This window comes from Lissotriton vulgaris, chromosome 11 (assembly GCF_964263255.1).
Source record: "Lissotriton vulgaris chromosome 11, aLisVul1.2, whole genome shotgun sequence".
Taxonomy (NCBI): Eukaryota; Metazoa; Chordata; class Amphibia; order Caudata; family Salamandridae; genus Lissotriton; species Lissotriton vulgaris.
In genome coordinates this window covers 670,281,427-670,299,301 of record NC_141699.1, presented here as the reverse complement: position 1 = coordinate 670,299,301, position 17,875 = coordinate 670,281,427, and the positions used below count along the sequence as shown (strand labels likewise).

General features: G+C 42.5%; 1 protein-coding gene across 2 annotated transcripts in view; it reads left to right on the top strand.

The window, feature by feature from the left end:
• The window catches only part of LOC147683316 (ubiquitin carboxyl-terminal hydrolase 50-like), a 429,720-nt gene that overhangs the window by 84,678 nt on the left and 327,167 nt on the right, over window positions 1-17,875 (top strand). Inside the window, exon 1 of one of the 2 annotated variants that reach the window (XM_086943768.1) lies at window positions 10,496-10,675. The exons of the other annotated variant lie outside the window; for it this stretch is intronic. Within the exon in view, the coding sequence (XP_086799894.1) occupies window positions 10,519-10,675 (157 nt within the window). The 5' untranslated portion in view covers window positions 10,496-10,518. Of the gene's footprint in view, window positions 1-10,495; window positions 10,676-17,875 lie in introns of those variants that run through there. 2 annotated transcript variants of the gene reach the window in all.

The following is a 17,875-nucleotide window of genomic DNA, read 5'->3' as shown; positions in this document are numbered from 1 at the left end:
TCATACGAAAATTAAAACTACAGAAACATTTCTTGAACTGTACCACTAAAAAACGACTGGTAAAAGAGCCCGAACCAGAAATTGATAATATTCTGTCTATCTCAGATATGGCAACCCTAGGTGACATGAATGCTCTGGAATATGAGGAATCACTAAGCCAATTAACGCCGGGTGAGATAGCGGGCCAAGCAAATTTGAATACATACCAGACATCAGAAACGCACTTTAAACCAAAATCCGTGTTCATGCCTATTTTGTTGAAGGATGGTCTAGATCTTTTTTCCGAGAATGTAATAAAGGAATTGAAGGAATTGTCACTTCTAAGCACGAGAAACTTTTGTACCAAAAATCACAACCAGAAACAAGAATATAATGCTCTTATATCTAAAATTCAAGCCAGATCTGACATTGTAGTGAGATGGTCTGATAAAGGTGGGAATATTGTGTTATGGCCGCTCAAGATGTACAATGAGGAAGCAATGTTACAACTGCAGGATCACGAATGCTACTGTAGAGGGAGCCCCACTTTGATTGTTGGAATTCAAGAACGGTATCATGCTGAACTATACAGGTGGAGAAACATGGGCTTAATCAATAAGCAAGAATTACACTTTTTGGAAAATGACTATCCCACCATGCCCCAATTATACTTGAAACCAAAAATACACAAAAACCCAACCCGACCACCAGGTAGACCAATTATCTCGGCCATTGGCGGACTGTTCCAGAACACTAGTACTTATGTGGACCATTTCTTACAGCCTTTTGTAAAAGTCTTACCAGCCTACATACAAGACAGTGGTGATTTTCTGAAAAAATTGTATGATCTTGATTGGAATGATGAGTATGTATTTATGACCTTCGATGTTCAGTCATTATATACAAGCATTCGACACACAGATGGTTTGAAAGCTTTACAACATTACCTAAACAAAAGTCCTATATCATTGTACCAACACTCGCTCATGATATTACAAATGGTGGAGTGGTGTTTAAACAACAACACATTCTTGTTTGACAAACTGCACTACAAACAACTACAAGGTTCAGCTATGGGTACTTGCATCTCCCCCAGTTATGCTAATTTGCATATGGGCTGGTGGAAGGAGCAAGTACTAGCAACCACCCAGGCAATTAACATGTCAGAACACGTAATACTCTACAAGCGCTACATAGATGATATTTTCATCCTATGGAAAGGGTCAATAGGTAGTGCTGAATCTTTTGCCACAGAATTAAATGAGAATGCTCTTAACGTGAGATTTACATGCTCTACAAGCAAAGAGAAGATCCAATTCCTAGACCTAGAACTGTATATAGAACAGAACAAAATACAAACTAGGACATACAGAAAACCCACGGCGGGTAATGCGGTGCTTCATGCACAAAGTTTTCACCCTGTCAGACTTAAGGAATCTATTCCTTATGCAGAATGTCTGCGCATGACCCGCAACTGCAGTACAGAAGCAGGCGCAGAGAAGGCAAAAGCCAATCTTTTTGAAAGACTGGGAAGGAGAGGATATAAACCTCAAACATTGGCGAAGGCAGAACAGAAATGTAAAACTAAGAACAGGAAAGATCTTTTATTTGCAACTGAAGAGGCAAATAAAGATAAACAATCTAAGTCCACATCTAACATCCCTATGATGATAACTGGATTTAACACATACCATAACCATGTGAGGGGAATCCTGCAGAAACATTGGCCACTAGTACGTAATGACCCAGTGATAGGACAATTGAATGGCAATAAACCTTCAATTACATTCCGGAAAGCGAAGTCGATGCGAAGTCTGCAATGCACCGACATTTGTTAAACCTGTCACATGGCCGCCTAGCTAGAAAGGCTTTATAAAGTGCGCCAAATGCAAAGCGTGCAAACAAGGTGTAAACACTAAGGAGGTAACAGTACCTTTCAGAAACAAACCTTACATCATCAGGGGCGGCTACTCTTGTAAGACCGCGTACGCCGTCTATGTACTTGTTTGCAGTTGTGGTAAACGTTAAGTAGGTAGCACAATTCATCAAGCTCACATCAGGATCCTACAGCATTTGCGTGCTATAACTAACGATGACCAAACGTACCCAGTGGCCCGGCACATTAACACACTGCATGAAGGGAACATTAAACACCTCTCCTACTTTGTAATTGACAGTGTCCCCAAGAATCCCAGAGGGGGAATCGCAGATTGGCCCTAAGACGCCTGGAATCTAGGTACATTATTTTGCTAGATTCCAAGATCCCCAATGGGTTAAACTCAGATGAAGCACTAACAGTACACTTATAATCCAGCATATGCCTCTTCCCTATCCGAGATCCACTCCTGTAACATATCTGCATTATTACATATGTAAATATATCCGTTTTTTTGCTGTAATATTAGTTAAGCTAATTTTCTAACTCATTATCAAATTTAAAAACCTATGAGTGAGTTTACATTAAATATGCATACAAAGAGTTACACAACTAACCATTAACCAGTGCAGTTGATATTCAGTGGTTCATCCAATAATTGAGCTAACAGTGTTTGAATGTATGTACCAACTTACCTTACTCCACTTGGAGACGAGGCTCGTGTGAGGTGTTCGTATACCGAAGGAATATAGTCCAGTTCCCAATTATCTAAAAAATTACTAAAATGCAACAGATGGTATTTGTAATTCAATGCTATATATTTTTCTTGGCATATGGAATTAAGGTTATAGGCACCAGTAAACCAGATAGTATGTCCTTACCAAGGTACATCTATGAACCTAACTTGAGAACTAAGTTGTATATATATATTTGTTTTTCTGCACCGTTTATTGACTATATATTAATTAATAGGCAATGCAGCTCTTTGTATAAGTGCTATTATTTCAACTCTGAATTTAGGGATGACCCAACCACTTTTCTCCCAGAACGATGAGGCCGCTTGTGTAATGACTCAAAATTGCATAGATCGGCTTTCTGACCAACCTGCGTTTATTTCCGCACGGTGTCAATATTGTTCATATAATTTTTATTATCCTAAAGCATTACTAAATTTGTTTATGCACAGATTAACCTAAAAGTGGTTAAACACGACATGTTGTATATATATATATATATATATATATATATATATATATATATATATATATATACACACACACACTCACACATATATTTCCTCATAAAACATTGCAGTTTTGCCGACGTGCATCAGACCACTGGTGGTGTATGGAAGAGCACCACCACTGGTACCTTCCAAATGCCATTCTACCTCCCAAACTCCCATATGAGAAAGAGCCAGCACTCGGGGAAAGGGGAAGTTTAACCTATTTATTAAATCTGGCCCCTCCAGACTCAGATAACAGTGGGACGCGTTTGAGCTGAGCAACAGCCTTTTTAAACCTAAAAATGTGCCATTTGTTTCCCTTACATATACTGCCCATAAAATAGACATAGACAATACCCTTTGGAATTGTTGTTTGCAGCAATTATTCCTGCTTAACGTTTAATGAACATTTGTATACACTTGGCCTATTGCCGAGTATGGAAACATTTTACAAGTTAATGCCGTTTTCAACATGTCACAGTATGCACGGTGTCTTAAATATTTCCAACAGACTAGGTCACATGATGTCTCATACACAAATCCAAACGGTCAGTATAAAACAGTAGATGAAAAATGTCTCTAAGCTCACATGATCCGCACAAGTTTTAATAGTTCATAACATTCAATTGACGTTTTTCCGAATGCAGTCCGAGAAACAAACTGCTTGATGGTCCGTAGCTGCAACTTGACACAATGTAACAACGGAACATCTTTGTATTTAGCTGCGCCTTGATTTTCTGTTGCCATTTCAAAACACCTCTACACAAGCAATTCTATCTCTGTGTTCACGATAAGGTTAAACATCATGGTAATGCTATTTAGCTGCCATACTGAGTGTTTTAAATCCAGATATAACAAAGTACATCAGCAAAGGGACAGCACAGGTTATAAGCTAAATCAATGGCCCTGGCGATGTCTGATCCTCCAAAAAGTGTCTGGGGCTGGAGCCCCCACTGCTCGGCATGTGCCTAAGCGATGCCCAGCTCCAAACATCTGTAGCAACCCTTGAGCGCGGAAGAGGGCTTATTGCAGAGGAACAAAGGCACACACCAAGAGAGTTTGCTCGACTCACAGCCCTGAACCTTTACCTTTGCCTCAGCTGAAACCTCATCTCTGATCACCCCAATCCGTGTTTGGGGGCGCGCCATCCTCAATGCTTCCTCCTATATTTATTCATATGTATATTACCTATTGGCGGTCACCAGTTGGTAGTTATAGTTAGGACCTAGTTCCTATAGGAATAGCATTTTTTGTTTTGTTAATAAGTTTGGCACCATTTGACTAATCTTCACAAAGGTTTAAAAGCTAGTTTGCCACTCACTTCACCTTCTGTCTGAAACGTTTAGGGGTAATTCCTCAAGCAGCGGCCTAGAAAAAGGGGGGGGGGGGGTCCAAAAACACATTTTCCCCATGCAATTTCCCATGGGGATTTTAGACAAGACTACAGCCCCAACCGCTGAACGAATTACACCAAATTCGCAGAAAACTAGATCTTGGTTCAGAACGAGTGCTTTTTGTAATTAATCTTCTCATTAGGGCAAGAGGGAGGCACATCCAATGTTGTAACTGGTTGGAAGGAGAGCATAGAATGTAGCCATAGTAAAAGTGTAAACATCTCTTCATTTGATGTGGATATTTTAATCCCTAAGTATGTGGTTGTCGAAACGCATTGATTGTCTGTATTGTCTGCTTTAAATATACATTGATTGAATATGATTTGCATTTGCCTTTGATTAAGGTAATTACCTGACTGAGAGCCACACCTATGTGTTTCTTAGTGAATAGCTTTTTCTGCCTTGTGCAGATTCGAAGTGATCACAGCAACGTTGTCCGCATATTTGGCAATCTTACATTCAGCCCTATTCAATTCTGATGGAGGGACATCATTTGAAGACGTTAAATGCTGAAGAAATTGTTCTGAATATAAGGAAAACATTATAGAAGATGAGGTCAATTCTGCCTCGTCCCAAGGAAGATCAAAAGTTTACATGTTTAATAATGCCCATGTAGGTAATTTGAGCTGCCAATCACAAATACAGGGCTTGGGTTCTCGATAAAAAACGAGGACCAAACCAAACATCTGCAGTGTCGTACAAAGGAATGGGCATGACACTGTCAAGTTCCTTTTTGGCATTTAACAGAATCATCCCAACAGAGAGAACTAAATAAGAGGCAATATCGAAAATTGAGTTGGCAAAATAAGTATGTTGAGTATGTCTGTAGACGGGATAACGCCATGTTGCATAGGGCAAACAAACTCACAAACATAGTTTGAAGTCTGTTAGCAAGCACCTCAGTATACATTTTAGAGTCACATAAAGTCAGTGAAATGGGACAATATGATCTGCACAGTTTCAAATCCCTGCCTTTCTTAAAAGAAATTAATATATACCTTTTTTTTTACCAAGAAGAAGGTTGGGAAGGCCTGAAACAAATAAATCTATTAATTCTAAAACTACCAAAAGGAGAGGAAGAACGCATTAAATTCCAGTGGAATGCAGTCCAAACCTGTAGCTTTTGGGTGGCTAGCCACTCATCCTTGCATAATTTGGTGTGGAATGTATGGAAAAATTGGCTTATGCTGTACTATTTTTTTTGGACTACAAAAAGGGGGTCTCTGCACCAGCTCAGAGAGACATTTCTTAGAAACACAACTCTCCTTTAAACTGTTTTCTGAAGGCTAGAGCCAGGCAAAAAAACTAGAAGAAGCCTTGCTGTGCTATAGCCTGCCTTAGAAGCTTGGCTTGTCAGTGTGGGAGGGGCCGACCTCTGACTAACAGCACTGAATCCTGCATGGAGGTTGTCTCACTCAAGTGATATGAGGACTTTAGGCCCTCTAGTCCACGAGATACCCAAGAACATTTGGACAATCTCGGTTGAATGCATGCTGAAAGCATACCGGAACTTCAAGCATAGTGAGCATGCATTTTCTCATACCCAGCCATAACTATCACTGATTAAGTGGGAGCCATATCGGACCCTTATCATTCTGAGAAAAACACAGAATGTTTTCCCTTTAACCTATAGCTTTGGTGTACTATCAGCTGAGGATGACTATCCTAATCACTGAACAATTGGATTTGCATTTTACTCCCATATGGTTCATGAGTTATTATATTTTAAACACCTCTTCAAACACTAAGACCCTCGTTAGAGTTGCCCCTTAATTCTGATGGGGCAGTACAGAATCTGTGGGAACACTGCAAATCTGTTGATTTACACTAGGAGAGTTCAGCTTCTAATTCATTATTTTTTAATGGCCTTTTAGGATCAAACTCATAATGGGACAATTTCCCCTCCTCTGAGCTACTGGTACCCCAATAATTGGTAACTTCGTGAGTAGAAAAATACTGACCTATTTCCTAGGACACTTGTAATGAGAACCTAAGTTGTATATCAAATAAAAGAGCTCAACAGCACAGGATGAATCCTCAGTGCTCCTACCTATGATCATGGAAATCCCATTACCAGCATTCAGGATACACAACGAAATCACCCCTCAGTGACTCTCTTTATATTGCAAGAAGGGATTACCCTACTCTCCAGGCCCTAGACACTGCCAATAATATACTTGGTCATGAAAAGCTGTGTTTTCTGTGTCTTTGTCAAGTAAAGTCATTGTAACCAAGTTTCTCATACTGCCTGATCATGCAAATTGTGTGGTTGGTAGATCATTGCTAGGTAAGTCATTGTAACCTCGACTTTGAGATACGGGCCCTTGATATTACCTGAGGTACATATTATGGGTGCTAGACCAACTACGACTCCGACCGTCTCGACCCCAACTGGTCTCCCCTGAGCTGCCTGTGGTACCAAACATAAGAGGCCACATCTCAATTGGAGGATGGCAGTCAAGATTTTGAATGCCTTGGCCATCCACTGAACGTAGGACACACAATAGCTTACAAGTTTCAATAGTTGGGAGTGGAAACTGGGAATAAGAATTTGTAAGGAAATGTCTCTTTTTGCATAATCATCCTCAAAGTCTTGGACCCATGTTGCTAGTTATTTGACTCAGAGAGCATACTTAGGCCTCCTAACCAGACCTCAGTGCCAGTGTCTAATCCATTATGAAGTGTATGTTGAATTGGATGCCCACAATTAGCATATGTTGACTTACTTATAAGTCCCCATTATATGGTACTAAGTGTACCCATGGCATGTAAGGCAGTGTCCACCCAGGGCTGCAGCATTGATTGTGCAAACCTGTGCGGACATAGTACAAAGTGTCTCCCTGTCTGCCAATACAGCCTGCAGTAGCAGTTTTAAAACTGCTAGTACGACTTCGCCATTTAAACCAATGGCAAAGCCTCCAACTCACTTAACAGTATTTGTAAGTCTCCGCTAAGGCAGGCCTATGGTGCCCTAGGGCAGAGAGCTGTGTATTATTAAGCAGAACATATACGTTTGATATATGACCTACCTGTAAAACTTCCAAATTGGCAATTTTGCTGTGGAAAAGTTAGTTGTGTAGGAAAACACAAGGGACACCCTACTCACATAGAACCAGGGTACTTATAATTTAGACAAAAAACAGTGGTTCATGTGGGCACTTGATGATTAATATTACAATATATATATATGAGCACGATTGCAGTTAAATGGGGCTATAGAAATGTCAGGGAAAGGACATGTAACACAGAGTGTGTAGAGAAACAAACTGTTTTATATGTGAAAATTCACATTTGTTATACATTTACAGTGCTGAGTGTCGATTGTGACTCTTGTGATATATAAACATTTTTTCAATGTTGTTACAGAAACGACCATTCAATGGACACAATAAATGTTAGCAGCCTCCTAGTAAAATAGTAGGGACTTGGAATTAGTTCGCTTCAAGTTCTGATCCTGAACCTTAAATCAAGGTGATTAAGGAGAACGGACTTAAGAAGGACTGCCCTTCTTACCCTTAGATCTGGCAAGAGATGCTGCAGCGACTGCTGGACTGCACCTGCCACACCTTGGGCTAGCAAAGAGAGGACTGTGCTTGTGGGTCCTGGCTCATGGAAAGTCGCCCGAGACCCAGACCAAAGATGTGACTCCAGTCGGCTGAACCCCTTGAACCAGCACCAGGTCCATCAAAGCTGAAGAAGCTCCATCTAGCTAGCCAGTAGCCACCTTCTTCAATCGCCACTGATAGCCTCTGGACAACCCAGGAGACTAATCTTCAACATCCAAAAGGAGTGTTGTCTAAGAAGAACACAAGCATTCACCAAAGAATACCACTGGACCGGCTCTGTCCTGGACCAGTAGCCCAGCCACAGCTGGCCTTCTATTGGCTTAAAGAGGACTTCGAGGGACCCCCACTGCTCTGGCCATGGTCTCCTCTCCTTACTGTGAACCAAGGTATAACTGCAAGGGCACCTGGTTGGACCACACAGCACCCAGAGCATCTTTCAGGATCCTGTTTCTCCATAATCAGGACCACTCCATGGACGTCTATGGTGGCCTTGATGTAAAGTGTGGAATTGGATCTGAGACTTCTTTGGTGACCAAGTAACTGCCCACATATTCCTTAGTGCTCCCATGGCTTTCTCCCTTTCGAATGTATTCACCCCACCTGAGCCAGAGTAGTCGAGCACGACTCTTTCAAACTTTTCAAAAGTTTCTAAACTTTACAGTTACCAATGCTTGTTTACGCTTTGACCTAAAAAGGTGTGATTTACGTGTGATTTAGAAATCTATATCTATAGACTACTGTAGTGAATTTTGCTCATATTGGTGTCATTACTACTCCTCCTAAACCGAGAAAAATCCTAACTGTGATACTTTCGGTATTCACAGAAGGCATTTAGGAGTCCTAAAGTTTGGACTCCTAACTTCTGTGAATACCGAAATGAGTATTTGCCTTCTGTGAATATCAAAAGGAGTAAGTGCCTTCTGTGAATATCAAAGTAGTAGTAAGTTTAGGATTTTGTCTTAAGTTAGTTCTGTGAATCGGGCCCTCTGTTCCTCCAGAATTCTTCAGTGTAGGCTACTGTCAGATGGACCTTACTTCTGGATGTTCCTGGTCATGGGCATCCCCCAACAACCTTGCCTTCCTTCAGGTCACAGCTGTGATGGCAACACTGGAAATGTTGCATCTAACACAGGAGAAGCCATGCAGAGCCTTACCTTGCTCCTTCCAGTGTTAGACATGCCTTCCAAAACTTCAAGGTGTCTGCTGCACCCAGGCAGCCGCGGCTGCTGCAGGTAACAGCGGTGGGGCGGTGGGGCCGGGTGGGGATTTCGATAGACGACCACCAGGAAAAATGTAATAAATAATTAATTTTCCCTTGTGGTCTTCTCTCGAAATCCCCCCTCACCTGGCCCCACCGCTCATACCTGCAGCGGCCGCGGCTGCACCCAGGAGCCTTGAAGTATTGCACGAAACCTGCAGGTCTAGGGGTTGCACTGGGATCCGCAGAATAGGGGTTGGCCAGAGCTGCCTACTTTTTGCATTTTTACTAGCTCATTATCAAACTGCAAATATCCTGGGGCACTGTGCAGCTCCCTCTACTGCAACCAGGGGGCTTTAAGAATAACATGAATGTGGTAGAGGGCAGGCGGGTACCTAGAGCCAAATTTCGGGGGGGGGGGGGATTGAAAAATATTTCGGGGGGGGGGTAATTCTACCAACCATAGACAGAGTGGCTGTAAGAAGGGGTGAACACACAACAAAAGCCTCATTTACAAGTAAAAGGTTTGTGAATGCATTTGTGGTCCCAAACCATTGAACTGAAACTGACGCCCAACTTTGGTTGGTATCTGATTTGAAAAGTGGAACCTGTCCTTATAAAACAGCTGCCACTTTGATGAATGGATGTTTACTGACTGTAAATAGTTTTTTAAAGGCACAGTAGTTGCTCTTTAAAATGTGGGGAGATCTCCATTACCGATAGGCATCGTCAATAAATAGTTCCATAGGTTGAGCGAGCCCATCATATGTAACAAAAGCCCACCTACAAAATTCACACTTAAGACTATAGACCTCTTAATTTGCCCCGGGCTATATACTATGGGGCAGATTTACAAGCTCTTTGCGCCACTTTTTCGTCATTTTTAACATGGGAAACGTGACGCAAAAGTGGTGCAGGGGTCTTGTAAATCTGCCCCTATGTATGGGTAGCTAATCCAGTCCATATTTGCACAAAACACGCACGGACCGTGGTAAGGAAAGAGCTCTTCAGTGTTTGCCAAACGTAAGCTGGCAGCCAAGCAAGTGGGCAGCACGGCTGGCACCTGCAGTCACAGTTTGATTACAATGTTACTATTATTACATTCTCCTCACCGGCGCAGCACCTGCGCCACACGCATTGGCACTCTGAAAGAAAACAGAAAGTAGCTTTATGAAAGTGACGTATTTGCTTCAGCAACCCTGTGCTTTGAAGCGATTGGCTGCTCCTCGAACAGCCTCCTCCTCCTCCTAACAACAACAGACAAACCGACTTAACTTGAAATGGCTGCTTCCCTTGATATGGGTGGGCGTTATAGCAACAAGGTGCAACGCCGAGGATGCAATAACAGATTTTGTGGGGAGAGTCGAAGTGAACGCAGAGAAGAAAGCTTCAGCAGGACGGGCGGTTCCTGTTGCTGTTCGGATAGGATGACGATGAGTACGTTGGGGGCGATGTCAGTTAGTGTGAGACAGCTAAAATGAACAAAATACTCTGTAACAATTTTGTTGAACTTTCACTAACAGATGATTTCATATGAAATATAATCCAAACGCCTTGCACGAAAGATGAAAATAATTTGACGAGTAATGAATGCATTGATCTGATTGGAAAGCTCAGTTATTTAACACAATGACTTCAGATGTATGTATATAGTGCTATGAAGTTCCAGGTTGTGACAAGAAGCACTGAGATTAGCCAACTGCACACATTTGCTCTGGAGAGAAGGCTTGTTTCTTCTTCTTTATATCTGTTTCCTTTCTGTCACTTCACTGTGCCTGAGACTCCCTGGTCTCCCCAAGCTCGACATTAGCCCTTCACAGCTGTTTCTTTAACAAGAAACACGGGGGCTGTGTTTCAGTGAAACTGGCAAATCCCGGGAGCGTCATTCCCCATAGACAGCCCGCCCCCACTTTGACTTTATTGCTCTGTTTGTGCAGCACTTGCATGGTGTATGGCGTGATTGGCAGTCAAGGGGTCACAGCAGTGAAATTGCTCTACTCCTTCTGTTTTGCTGTATCTCTCTGTCAGTCTCTGCTTTTATATTGTCCTTTAAGATGGTCTTAATACTAAGCTCTCAAGTTTAACAATTCTATGTGTGAGTAGATCATATTTTAAAGGTATTTTATTTGAAATTAGCAGCCCGTCCCGACGTTGTCCGGGAGCAATTAGGCTTCAGGGCCCCCGCCCGCCCCGACGTTGTCCGTGGGTCCCCTGGAGCCTTCCTCCATATATTGCAGTATTATACCTCTATGTTTACTTTGTATGCTTTTGTAACCTGCACACGTCACTTTTTCCTCCTGTAATGCAGTATTATACCTCTATGTGTACTTTGTACACTTTTGTAACATGCACACGTAACTTTTTCCTCCTGTAATGCACCGTTTGGCTCACTTTTGTAATGCTCCGTTTGCTTCCTCTTGCTCACGATGTACGCTTTTGTAACCTGCCCACGTAACTTTTTCCTCCTGTAATGCACCGTTTGGCTCACTTTTGTAATGCTCCGTTTGCTTCCTCTTGCTCACGATTGTCATTTTTGCTTCATTTTTCCGCCGCTCACTGCTCCTAAATAAATAACCTACCTCATCCGCCGCTCACTGCTCCTCCCCGCCTGTCCGCCGCTCCTCACCGCCTGTCCGCCGCTCCACACCGTCTGTCCGCCGCTCCTCCCCGCGCCATGTCTGCCGGTCCTCCTCGCGCGTATATTTATTACGTTTATATAGCCTATGTCCATCTGCACACCCTCACGATTACAACGATGTATCGGGTGTGTGGATTGGCGCTGTGGTTCCCGCGTTTACCCGCCTCAAAGGTTCAAAGTTCTTCCTTTATAATAGTAGTATAGATTTGAGACATTAGTCCTGGTTAATAATTGGTTAAACACAACAAAAAATCCTAGCATGCAACACAACCAGGCATGGGCGAATTTTGCGAATCTCGCGTTCGCGAATTTTGCGGATTTGCGAACTCGCAATTCGCAAAATCCGCGAATTCTCGCGAATTTGCGGATTTTTTTTTTTTTGTGTTCGCGCGGGTTTCTGCCAGTTCGCGAGGGTTTTGTACAATTTCGCAAACGCGAACTTACCTGTCGGGTCGCAAGTTTTGCAAACTTGTTGTTTTTACGTGTCCAGCCTGTTTGGGACACTCTTCTTCATCACTGCCACTCTCTGTCACCACTGCCACTCTCTGACTACTCATGCCACCCTCTGGCCCACCCATGCCACCCTCTGTTTCATCACAGCACCCTCTGGTTGTCCAGTCAGTGTACATTATTGTGGCAAAGCAAAGCACACCTTCCCTGCCTCAAGTGACCTGAATTAATTTGGGGCTGATTAATGTGTCACAGAATATTTTTTTAGCTGGCACCTGCTTCCTTAGTGCTTCCTGATTAGTGATCTTTTGCACTTGCTAAGTGCTTTCATTGTTGCAAAATTAGTTACAACACCTGCCCTGCCCCAACTGACAATAATGAATTAGGGGCTGATTAATGGATTTGAACTTCCAGCCTGGCTCCTGCTTGTCTCCCTTAGCTGTAATTCAGGACCTTTGTGGCATATGTGTAACTATTCTGAGGTTCAGAGCAGGGTCACATAATAGTTGCAAGTAGGCAACTGAACTCTGGAGGGGCCCCTCAGGAAGCACTACAGGAAATGGCTACTAATGATGAGCCTGAACTTTTGAACCTGGTAAGTAGTTTCAGTTTTGCTAAGATCGTATTTCTGCAATTTAGCGCTTATTCGCGGGGCGCGAAGTTGTACTGGGAAGCCGCGAACTCACGCGAACAGTGCGAGCAAGCCATAAAATCCGCTGCTCGCGGATTTGCGGATTTTGCGGGAGATTCGCGAATCTCGCGGATTGCGAATTTACCGAAAATCCGCAAAATCCGCGAGCGAAACGGATTTTCCGCCCATGCTTAAACACAACTGGACTAGAGGATCCACTTGCACATGGAAATGGGAACATTTAAAGATCTGTTAATAAAACTCAAACAACCTTGTATACTTTGCATTATGCTTTCAAGTTCCTTTTGATCACGAACCCCAAATGTGGCAACTAACATGGTTCTCCTTTGTATAACACATTATTGGCACTCTTGAAACCATCACCTGGTAAAGAGCCAATAACTCATTGTGTACACATGGTAATCTGGAAATCCATGCATAGGGTAAGTTTCCAGCACTCTGTGAAGGCTCTGCATAATTATAACAAAGTTGTAAATAGCGGTATATCCGTTATGCAATTTGATAATATTCACTTTACTGAAGTCACAAGGATGGAAGGCTGAATTAGGGTGATATGCTATGAGTGTAGTTCTCATTGACCTTTTCTCCTGCTCTTAGATTGTGAAATGTATGCATAGGTATTCTGTGCATGAATACTTATTTTGATAGAATGAGCTAGTTGCGCTTCACCATAGAAATTGTCCATCAGAGGGGGCAAGAATTTTACCAGTGATGAAGTGTTAACTTTCTATTACCATTCTGACTGGTATAATGGACACCGTTCTGGAACAGCTTCAAGCACTTTTCGACAGACCTGCAAAAATGTTAATGAAATTATATTGGCTCTTTGTAGGATTGCTGCTTTACTTTCAGGCACTTAGTACTATTGAAGGCCCCCTTTTAAGCAGGGCCACTTCACTTTTAGTGAGGTAGTTCCCGCGGTTGCATGCCAGGACACTGTAGACCGAAATATTGTCTGACATAAATATAGTGTCCTAACTATTGTTTACAACCATATTTTCCCAATGGCTGTAGATTTCTCAGCACATCCACCATGATTCAGTGAGATGTTTTGAAGAGGGCTAACCTGATTATAAACCCATAATACACTTCTTGGTGCATTCCTACTCTTTTTACAAAAAATAACAAGGACCTCTAAGGCCTGCTATTTTTTTTAATGAGGTTATAAAATTATAGCTGTACATTGTAGCAATATTTTCACTGGTACAGTACCAACAATTCTCAGAGGGGCGGAGGTGGCGGTGATCCTTTCAATGGGACGGTACAGCAATTGTTGGCAGGGTTGTGCTATGTGGGATAAAGTATCGTTTGCCATACATTATAAGGATATTGGAAATCCTTGGCAATATAGAAGAACAAGCATTTGCAACGTAATTGGTCTTGCATTTGTGAGAGTTTAAGCTATTGCCAATGTAAATGACAATGCTTTTTATTCATCTGTTTTCATAATTAACACATCAATAAAAGGCATTGTGATTTACAATGCCTATAGCTCAAACTCTTGTAAATGCGATACCTATTTAATTTCAAAGAAGCTGCTGCCATTGTCCCGGGCTGGTTGGAAAGTGAAAGTGCTCATGGCGTTCTGTATGTTGCAGGAAACTGCAAAAAACACAGTTGATGGACAAAATGCAGAACAATGTCTTACATTCACCCCAGTACAAAGATCTGGGCCTAAATCCATCGTTTTTTTGCACTCCACACCACCCTAGGTCAGACAATGGCTATATGCAAATTGGCCTTGACCCTGTGCCTCATGGGAACAGTTCAGCCCGAACTACCAAGCCATGTCTTTCCTAGACCGGAATCAAGCATCCAAGGACCGGTTTCTGGCTATCTGCCTTCTTCAGCCTGGATAGCTTGACTCCAGTGATGTGGAGAGCCTGGGACTCATGTCTGAGCATACCCAGCCCACTCGGGGTGAAAATTGCAAAAAACACAGTTGATGGACAGAATGCAGAACAATGTCTTACATTCACCCCAGTACAAAGATCTGGGCATACATCCATCGTTTTTTTGCACTTCACACCACCCTAGGTCAGACAGTGGCTATATGCAAATCAGCTTTGACCCTGTGCCTCATGGGAACAGTCCAGCCCGAACTACCAAGCCATGTCTTTCCTAGATCAAGCATCCAAGGACCGGTTTCTGGCTATCAGCCTTCTTCAGCCTGGATAGCTTGACTCCAGTGATGTGGAGAGCCTGGGACTCACGTCTGAGCATACCCAGCCCACTCGGGGTGAAAATTGCAAAAATGTATGTATGTTGCAGGGAAGCATGTTGTGCCTTCAGTAAGAGAAACTCATTAAAGAAAATAGTGCTTACAGACTAAATAAGATGTGCCTTGTAACAACAGAAGTAAAAGGGCCAGTCCTCATGGGAGGTTACAAATGAAGACAAGGTGGTATGAAGGATGGACTAGTAAGCCTATTAACGAATCAGAAGCCAGCATTAACAAAGGACAATGACACAAGCCAATGAAAAATATGAGCGGAGTGTACCGCTTTTGGCCGCCATAAGTGTGGCAGGGTATGCTCAGACGTGAGTCCCTTGCTCACTTTGCCACTGGATTCAAGCAAGCCGGGCTGAAGACGACTGGAATGCCAGAAACCGGTTCTCGGAAGCTTGTTTCCGGTCCAGGGAAGACATGGCTTGACAGTTCGGGCTGGACTGTTCCCATGAGGCACAGGGTCAGACGGATTTGCATATAGCCATGTCTGAACTGGGGTGGCAGAGTGGGCTAAAGAACGGTGATGGATTAAACCCAGATCTTTTTACTGGGTGTGAGTGTTTGATTGATTCAGATGCTCCGTCCATCACCACCCCCTTTTGTACCGCAATGAAAAATATGAGTGGAGAGTGGGCGGAGCTTCAAGTCCGTACTTGAATACAGCATGCCTCACAGAGCAGCGCATGCACTGCCCAGGTTTGACCTAAAAAAAGCTTAGAGTAGAGTTTCTTTATATGGTCATGGAAGCTGTAGGTGACATGCAATATCCTTTCAAGGTACAGCTGAAGGTATTTTGTGTCTTATAATACATGATCATAACATCACCCTTGCCACAATCTGTTTAAATCCTTGGTGTCTTGCTATTTCATCTGAAAGAAAGACTACGTTTGCAGACATAAAGAATAAAATAATCTGTAGTTAGATATTATACACACCAAAAAGCAGTAATTAGTTTAATGTAAGTCAGATAAAAAATTCTGTAGCTCAGAATGTGTAACAACATGCAGAGATTCCATCTTTACTGTGATTACCTATATGATAGAATAACTAAACACAAATGCTATAAATATCTTTGTGTTGTTAATCACTGTTTGTTTTAGAAAAACAGATGCAAAGAATGAAAAGACGGTTCTCCTTTTTATTACTGAAACTGCAGCTGTGAATATTCTCCCCTACCTTCCTTTAACCATGGCTGCGAGCTACAGCGGGAGGCCCTATAATATCAGAGCTCGACTGTAATAACTTATTACATGTGACTAGCCATGTCACCGCTTGCCCTTAAACAAGGAATTTAGAAACCTTTATACTGGGATTGCAGGCTCCAGTGTATTATACCTTCACAAGACAGCACTGACAGTTGTACACAGGTGTACTATACTTTTATTTGGAGTGCAGTGCGCTTCTCAGATGGATTTACTTATAATAAAACTATATCAGTACTGGTTTACAAGATAAGTATATTTGTGACAGACCATTCCGCTGTTGCTCAGTAGTGCTAAAATAATGAATTGTACATTACTAGCATTTTTCAGTACTTGTATTATGATTTTAAATGTTACAGCACAATACCTATCAGCAGGCGTTTTGTGTTTTAAGACAGACAATTGTTGTAGCTGCCCTTTACAGCATCATTGCTATGCTTATAAAAAGACAGTGTCATCCTTGCAGTGTGTGGAAAGTTTGGCTTTCACTGTTTCTTCCCTAGTGGACTCTTTCTCTTTATTTATTTATTTATTTATTTATTAATGCCATTTGTAGAGCGCGAACAATTACCCTTGGGCGTCTCGGCGCTAAGAATGCAAAATGTCTCACCATGATCAGGAAATACGGAGATGTGGATTACTGATTGAATAACCATGTTTTCAGTTTTTTTCTGAACTGGAAAAGTGTGGGACTTGTTTTTATATGGTTAGGTAAAGTGTTCCAAAGTCTGGGGGCCGCAATTAAGAAGCGGCGATCGCCCCAAGAGACTGTTCGGCTTAGTTGAACCACTAGTTGATTAAGAGAAGTGGATCTGAGAGTTCTGGATGGGTTGTAGGGAATCAGTTGATTTTTGAGAAATCGAGGTCCTTGATCCTGTAGAGATTTATATACTGTACACAGAGATTTAAATTTTACCCTGTTGTGGATGGACAGCCAGTGGTAGCTTTTGAGCGTGTCCGAAATAGGTGCAAACTTAGGTTTTTTTGACAGAACGCGAGCGGCAGCATTCTGCACGGTCTGTAGTTTTTTGGTAACTCTGCTCTGAGCATTGAGCAGTAGACCGTTACAGTAGTCTAGTGATGTAAGCACTAGAGAGGTGACTAATGTTTTTGCTGCTGAATCTGGTAAATAAGGTGTGATTTTTCTTACCGTTCTAAGCTTGAAATGGGCGTTAGCTGCCACCTTGTTTGCATGGGCCATAAAGTTGAGCTGGTCGTCGAAAGTAACACCTAGGTTTCTAACTTTGACCGTGGGGCTGGGAGGTGTGCCTAAGGCCGATGGCCACCAGGTTGCCGACCAGGCTGGGGAGAGATTACCAAAGATGACCACCTCCGTTTTATCGGAGTTAAGCTTTAGGCAATTCTTTGCCATCCACTCGCCGATAACAATCATCCCACTTTGGAATCTCTCTGCCACCCTCTGTCCATCGCCCTTTATAGCCAGCACCAGCTGAGTGTCGTCAGC